The sequence below is a fragment of the Phoenix dactylifera genome, chromosome 1 (genome assembly GCF_009389715.1).
Source record: "Phoenix dactylifera cultivar Barhee BC4 chromosome 1, palm_55x_up_171113_PBpolish2nd_filt_p, whole genome shotgun sequence".
Lineage (NCBI taxonomy): Eukaryota > Viridiplantae > Streptophyta > Magnoliopsida > Arecales > Arecaceae > Phoenix > Phoenix dactylifera.
Window position 1 is genome coordinate 13,318,009 of NC_052392.1, and position 8,129 is coordinate 13,326,137.

The window sequence follows — 8,129 nt, forward strand, 5'->3', positions numbered from 1 at the left end:
TCCATTTTACTTGTGTGTGTACGTATATATAAGTTCTTCTTAAACTTAGCCAACAGTAGCAAAGTATATTGACTGTATGGGTCAACTTATAGATCAAAGAAAACAGTCTATATGAAGATCAGTTGAGCTATTTTTTTGCACATAAGATGCATGCAAACAGATCAAAAGAAAGGGGCACTAAATGGATGATATGAGATGTCTGGACTTTTTGTTTCCATCAGATTTTATTATTATAAAATAATCTTCCTTATAATAACTTGCTCTTGAGGAAGGAGTATAAGTATAAGATGGTTGTGATTAGCATGTTTTGTTGTCAGTTTTCATGGCATCAGATTTTACTATTTTTACAAATTATGTTAGTAAATGTGGTGTATGTAATTGTTGGAAGAGGAAAGTGTATTTTTTTGGATGGTTGTGATCTTATCATACGGAGGTACAAGAATAATTTGAGTGATGAGAGTATCTGAGAGAGTATCTGATGGATGGTCATGACCAGTCTTAGAATAATGGATTTAGAGGAAGGAATGTTTCACAAATGGCTGCAATTTGTTCAAACCAATAAAACATTTTGGGATTAAGATTTTTGCCATTTTTCATTCAAAAAGAAAGAAAAATGCAATGATGATGACTTCGAATAAATCTTTTACCTTTTTTTAAACCAGAACACAAACATGATAACCTAATATTGGATCGGAATCCTAGGTTGGGTCAAGGATTGAAGCCCTATATAAGATGCTTCCATCTTTAGCCTACTATTTATATTGTCTCTATCTAGCCTTTCACATATGGTTGTCAAATCATTTATCAAGAATATGAACAAATATGGACCAAGAAAATTGCGAAAATAAATAAGTTCGCTTCCTTTATTGACATACAGCAAGAAAAATAGCCAAGTTGACAAGAAAAAGAAAAAAGAAACAAAAGAAATCCTTACATCACAAATGGTAATATTGGGCACTTCATTTCAATATGTGAAATATCTCCAATAAAATACAAATAGCTATAAAACACTATAATACTCCTAAAAATGATTTTAACAACAGCATACAATGAACGTTGCGATATTCTTGCTCAGCACCATCTAATCATTATTTCTTTTGAAGAGGTTGCCCAAGGGAATGTTATCTTTATGGACTATGAAACTTCATGTGCTCAAGACTTAGGAATGCCCCATTTGAAAACTACAATTTTGCGGATGTTGTGCAAATTTCTCAACCTTAAAGACTTTTAGATCAATAAGACAATTTTTTTGGGTCTGTTTTCAGTAATATACATCGTCTCTGAAGCAAAAAAAATCGCACCTGAAAAGAGGAGAAGGGTGCTGGAAAAAGAATAGCAATAGTGCATCCCTCAGGCAGTCACCCTAGAAAAACAACCCTTTCTCCTCACGAAGAGTGGCATCATCATTGACATTGCTGCCGCTGCATGAAGACGGGACCGCTTGAACACCATTTGCTCTCTCATTGGTGTCTCCCATGACCACTCCCAAAGAGTGGCATGAGCACCCAAAGTGTTAAAATTAGTATGGACAGAACCAAGGAGACAGAATCTCAAGTCAAGGAGACGAGTCTACATGACCAACAAGAAGAGAAGCATGAATTGAGATAGCTCGCTGGCTTCTGAAGTTGCTCTTATGTGAATGGCATTCCCCTTTTTCCCATCACTGTGATTCCCTTACCTTTGTACTGAATGAGATCATGGGCCAACACCTGGCATTCCAATCCCCCACCTCCACTACTCTCTGTATCCAATTCTTCTTCCTCCTGCTCCCTTCCTCTTTCCCTTCTTCCTCCCCTTCAGAAAATTATAGACAGGACTTGTAACAATCCATCATTGACATGGCCTATCATCCTCCATCTATGTGAGAACTTTATTGTCGGCAGCGCCACTGGAGCTATTCTCCTCCCATTCCTCCAAGGGCTCCGGAGACGGCGGTAAAGTTTTCGCCGGGGCAGCAAGGCATGATGATGACAGTGAAAGGTCGAGCCACCACGGCCCCGTCTACCACCCTTGGAGAGATGGCAGCAGCCGTTGGAAAGGGAACGTGGTGATGATCATGGGCATCATTCGAAGCTATCCATCTTTTTGGCAACAAGATTCCTGGTGGTGGTGGTGGTGAATGTCAACAAGATCTAGGTATAAGAAACGATTTCATTTATAATTTTGATAAACTTTTGGATACAATGGACCAAACCTGAATCGGACAAATCTAAACTTGTGCTGAGCCCTTGTCCATGAACGTCACCACAAATGCTTCCCACGGGAGCTGCAACAGCCTGAGTCGAAATTTCAACCCTCAATTTCTGACATTCGAAATCTTTAACACATATTACGATTACACAGAATGATGGATAAGATACACCGTATATACAAATAGGAGATTCCTTATATACCCAGATCAGAAGTGTGCAGAGGGAAATTAAGCTTGAAGAGCTCGCCAAAACCACATGGTCCATCTACAAGGCACAAAGGAACAAATCCATGTTCTTGTCAATGTCCATGTCTGGATATAAAGATGGATCACACGAACAGATTCATGGCCAGAATAACATAGCTGCACTACGATTTATACCTTGATTTATGAGTTCTCACTTCTCCGACATAAATTTTGCACTTTAATAGCCATAGCACCAATAACTGAAGCTCAACAACCCAAAGCACCATGTTAGTGGAAAGACAAAAGGATTGCATCGGAATTCTGATTCATCATCCAATTTCATCATCAAAGTCCAACTGTTAAAACACATACATTAGAGCTATCTGTCGTAGCCAAGCAGTCCTGCTTCTAACTAGTAAAGCAAAAGCCCTCAAAAATTCTCTATGGTAGCAGGCGTTTGTACAGAAACAAACACCACAAATGATCAAGATGGTACGTGACTAACGGCCTCGTCCGCGCCCCCGACCACGTCCACGCCCACGACCACGTCCCAAAGGCCTCCCTGTTGAAAACCACCAATGATTGTGAAGCCAACGCCCAATTATAGGGTCAATCAATTTAAATCGAAAAAAGCATATTAGCGGAGATGATAAATCATGAGAAAAATACCTGCAGTTGGCTTCTTGGGCTTGACCCTAGGTGTTTCCTCAACCAGCAAAGTCTCAAGGTTTAAGCTGTCAGGGAGGATAAAGTATCGAATATTGTTGCCTCTCACGCTGAGGTGATCAAGAGTGATTGGATTCTTCCCCTTCAAAGTAAGCTTCACAGTCTTCAAATGTGTGTTCATGCTGATATCCACACCTGCAACGACAACAGACATGCTATTAGACTACAATCGAACTCAAGAAAGCACACCAAAGTAAATGGAAAAGCCATTACACACCAATCTCTTCGTTGCTCTGGTTGTTGAACTAATCATATACTTGGTTTTGTAGGAATAGACAAGAATCGGAATGCAATGGAATGGAAGTCAGGAAATCAAAATCGCAATTCCTATTCCATTGTTTGGGCACTAGACAAATAAATGCATGGAAAAGGAATTATACCAATTCAATTTTCATATTTAATTTAGCTGGTATTATATTAAAATAGAATCAATTCTAAATAAATTTTCTAAATATATCATTGACTAAGGGAACAGAACCACATCCTATATATCCATATGACAAACTTTTTAAGTAACAATTATTAGGATGTTATAATGGTTGTTATTTTACATGTTAATAGTTTATCCCTTGTTATTTTTTACTTATACCTTTTGTTTCTTTTTATTTCACATGTTTATATTAATTAATATAGTTTCTTGTATTTTTATTTTATTATTTTATTATTTTGTTAAATTATCATAACTTAGAGTTCTATTATAATTAATTTTCTATTTTTTGTTTTATTATTTTATTCCTAAGATGGGATTGGATGGAACTAGGGTAGAGCGCGAGGGTGAAGAAAAAAGCAGAGCAAGAAGGGGAGTTCATAAGGGGGTTCTTATGGGAATAAAAAAGCTCTGGACATCTTTTTTTAACTCCTGCAGGGATCAAGCCCCGTGACCCTCGCATTATCTCTCTCCCTCTCCTGCTCAATTAATTTCTTCCCTGTGCAACTCTCTTCCTACCCCATCCCACTCGATTTTACGGGATTAACCCAAAGGGTTCAACAAACTCACAAGCAAGCTTGTTAGTTACTAACCTTGCGATCAGAGCATTCCAGCTAGAAATATTCTTTCTAGGCTGTCCTTGATCTCTACATCAACTTGAAAGGTTCAACAGACTCACAACCTGGCTTGTTAATTACTAACCTTGTGATCTGAGCATTCCGACTAGAAATATTCTTTCTAGGGAATGGGTGGAAGAGTTCAACTACTTTCTCCATGCTTCCACCCTTGACAAACATATCAACCAATGGAGCACCTAGATTATAATCATCCAAACTCATGTGGTTCTTGCCAATGAAAGCATGGAGCCACAGTCACCAAAAAAAAAGGCATGAAGCCACCACTTCCCCTGATCCAAGTTTCCAAGATTGCACAAGCTGAGAGCAAACTGACTAGAGTAACTTCACTGTGCTTTATGTTGCTCTCTAAGTGCATTTTTTTGAGGTATTGTAGTGCCTCCATGTACCAATTACTCTGTGCATAGCATGAAATCATGCAGCTCCGGTAAACCACATGTCCTTCCAGCATCAGATCAAAAAACAACTCCCTCGCTTAGTCCATCATCCCATTAAAAGCATACCTCGAAACCATCACATTCCACAACACCCCAATCCTCAACGGCGTCTCGTCAAACAAATTCCTTGCGAGCGGCAACAAACCGACCTTGGCAAGAAAGAGAAAGGTGAAGCAGTAAGTGAGGGAGCCATCGCCATGGTGAAGAAGGGAGAAGACGGTAGACTTAGCAGGATGGAGGGGCTTCGGGAGAAGGCACAAATGAGGAGGCTTGAGAGGAAGGTGTTGGAGACGAGGGTGAGACAAAAGTAGAAATGCGAAAGGGGCGAGTCAGGAGGGGTTGGCAAGGTTGTAGCAACGAGGGTGAGGAGCTTCACAAGGTAGCGGAGGGCAAGGAGGTGACAGATGATGCCGGTGATGACGAGATGTGCGAGGAGGGGCCAAAGGTGGTTGGTGACATGCCAAAAGCAAAAGAGGGTGTCTAGGTGCATGGAGAGGGAAGGCATCATTTTTCGAACTCTGATCTGGCAGAAGGTTGTGTAATATGCATTAGATATCTAATAAACTTATCATGTATGACCTAATTAATTGTGAGGTCAAATTGGATTATGAGATCCAAAGTCAATAACAAGATAGATGGTTTATTAACTTGGCTCATTACACAAATTTATTATTACTAGATGGCTTTTCCGATTAGAATAGGGGTGTTTTGGGAACAATTAGACATTAGTTATCACATACCTACCATGTGATAACTAAATACATACTGCCATCTAATGGAGATAGATAGCTGGACCGTAAAATAATTTAGTTGTGCTAATTAAAACATTGTAAGTTTTGGGGCCAAATTGTGTCTCGTGGAAAATCGGTAGGGTCAAGAGTACTTTTCCCTTCAGAAAATGATTAAACAATTATTGGTATATTTATTATTAAAGAGACATATTTTGATAAAATAGATTTAGTTGTCAGAGATTCCTGTTTCGAGGTAGAGTAAAAGAATTAAGAAGCGAGTTTTGAACTTAAAAGTGAGCTTCTACAATGGTAGCAGTAGCCTAAGCAGAGCTCTTTAGCTACTAAGTTCTAAAGAGGCTAATGAAGGCCCAAGAACAATTTCAAAAAACACTTAATTGTTTGTCAATCATATCCTTACTTTTCAATCTTCATTTCCATAACCCTAATTATGGATGAGCATACCCTCCACTTATCTCACGCTTTTTTCCTCTCCATCAAACCCCTCTTTTTCCTTCTATCTTTCAACTCTTAAAATCACAGAACAGTTAGACACCATTTTTGGAGGTGGAGTTGGGTCCAGTTAATAGTTATCACCAATAATAACGTGATTTCAAGACCTCTATCTTAACCTTGTTCTATGTACTTCTTTGGTCAATGGAACCACAGGTTTACATGAAACATCTCAGCATCATGGACTAAGGACCATGCCAGACATGAAGCTCACTCGTCACCATTGATCAATACAACCATATCATCCATCAAATTCCACGAATATAATCCATTTTCTTCTAAAAGGGTGATATCCAAATGTTTACCTAATTCCATTCTTTCCTCCCCCCAATGCATCAATTCCTAGCTTCCTCGTAGATATGAACAACAATTATGACTGGTAATGCTCATAGTGAAAGGCAATCCCACTGTTATCCTGCAGAAGGGAAAATATGTAGCCTCCCAATATATTGTTTAGTAGATGATTTTGATAGGAATAACTAACACGGCCTTACTCATCCACTCTGTATAACTTAGAAGAAAAGCGGTGCCCCAAATTCCCTGCTTCCAAACTCCAAAGACTAGGACTGATTGTTTCATAGATCTTTCCAAGTTCGAGAGGAATATAGACTCCCCCTAAATTTACAAAGTTCATGTGCACTTGTGCAGACTTTTGATTTATTATATACAACTTAAAAGCTCCACAATATAAACCCTTCTATTTTCTAATTCAGATCAAATTTAACTAGTTATTATTTCCATGACAGGTCTACTTTGATATATAATAGATCATTTTTCAAACCTTGGTGACTCATGTTTCATACTCATTCTAGTGTGTGGATAAGTTAGAAATCAGCATCACTTCTAATTACCTTGATATGCATAGCAAGATAAAATCTGGCAGATGTAAACCATCAGTTAGCACAAGCTAGAAGCATCTCAATATGGCTGAAATCAAAGATATGTAAGATATGTAAGATCATCGAGTAGTGGTACCCTATCATGATATGTAAGAGTATTCTGCTCATGTAGCACCAGCACCAAATCAACTACGCTCCCACATGCAAGACCACTCAAACATATATGGCTAATCCTGAGGTCCCCAGAGCTGTTTTTCTTAATGTGAGCTCAGAAACAGTTTTCACTAACCTGATATGTGAGAGATGTTCTATGATGGATAGTAGAAAAGAGGGAGAAAAATGGTGTTTCTTATTTTCGTGAAACTAAAACTTATGCTGCAGGCTGTGTGAAACCGTAAGATTTTCCAAAATGGGTTGCTTGAAAAGCATCCAAACAGCGAATTTGATCAATGCAAATCAAACCAAAAATTTTCTTTAAACGAACGAAAATAAATAAACAACGACTACAAATGGGACTTTTTAGCACCTTCACTCGGCCTCTACTGCTGCACTTGGTTTCACGTAAACAAAGAGGCAAGAAAAATGAAATTCCACTTATTTCCATGATAACTTCTTCTCGAATCCAAGATAAAAAAAGGTATGTCTGAGATCAAATGGAAACATCAAGTAGAATTCCAAGAAACAAATGAAAACAACCATTCAAATGATTCTTTTACTACCAAATACTCTAAGTGAAGCGTGGAATCAAGAAAACCCTTGATTGGTAAAATTTCACGAACCGAACCCTGATTTGGCTAAAACCCTAGCCGAGCCACACGAAAGATCATACAGAGGGAAAGAGCGAGGAGGAAGATACCTGTGATAGTACCATGGACGACGGTGCCATTCTTGAGCTCGATCGAAACGGTCTCGTTGTTGAGCTTCATCAAAAACCTGACAGGATAAACGTTTGGAAACAAACTGAGATCAGAGCAAGAAACTAGAAATATAAGAAGAATATTGGAAGACGAAATTTAAATTTATTAAAATTTCGATTCCTTGAAGAAAAATCTCAGAGGGAGAGAGGGAGGAAAAAAAAAAAGAACACCTGACAAGCTTCATCTTGGAGCAAGAGACAGAGAGAGAGAGAGAGAGGGCAAGGCTAGGGCTCCAGACGACAGACGAGCGACAGCTGAGCGCCCGAAGCCCTTCTAAAAGAAAATCGGCGAAATCCAGCAAGGCTTTATGGGCCTTGTGTCAAAAGCCCAGGGACTAAGAGCCCTAAAATTCAGATCCATGGGATCGCGCAATGATTACTTTGCGATTTGTGTAGATGATGAATATAAAATTTTAAAATGCTTTGAGATCTATGCAGAGAATAATCCGATGAATGATGTACGAAAGATTACCGAGGCAGAAAAAACACTTTCAAAAAATCAAAATATCCATTTGAGAAGATAATTAAGGG

The 8,129-nt window shown here is 38.7% G+C and overlaps 1 protein-coding gene across 1 annotated transcript; it reads right to left on the reverse strand.

Moving 5' to 3' along the window:
• Positions 1–2,539: 2,539 nt before the first annotated feature.
• On the reverse strand, positions 2,540–7,876 carry LOC103710670 (small nuclear ribonucleoprotein SmD1a-like). The gene is made up of 4 exons (XM_008796521.4): positions 7,770–7,876; positions 7,539–7,615; positions 3,047–3,238; positions 2,540–2,939 (listed from the first exon to the last, which is right to left on the reverse strand). Exons 1-4 carry the CDS (start codon positions 7,781–7,783, stop codon positions 2,878–2,880), a joined length of 345 nt encoding a protein of 114 aa, XP_008794743.1. The 5' UTR covers positions 7,784–7,876; the 3' UTR covers positions 2,540–2,877.
• Positions 7,877–8,129: the final 253 nt, after the last annotated feature.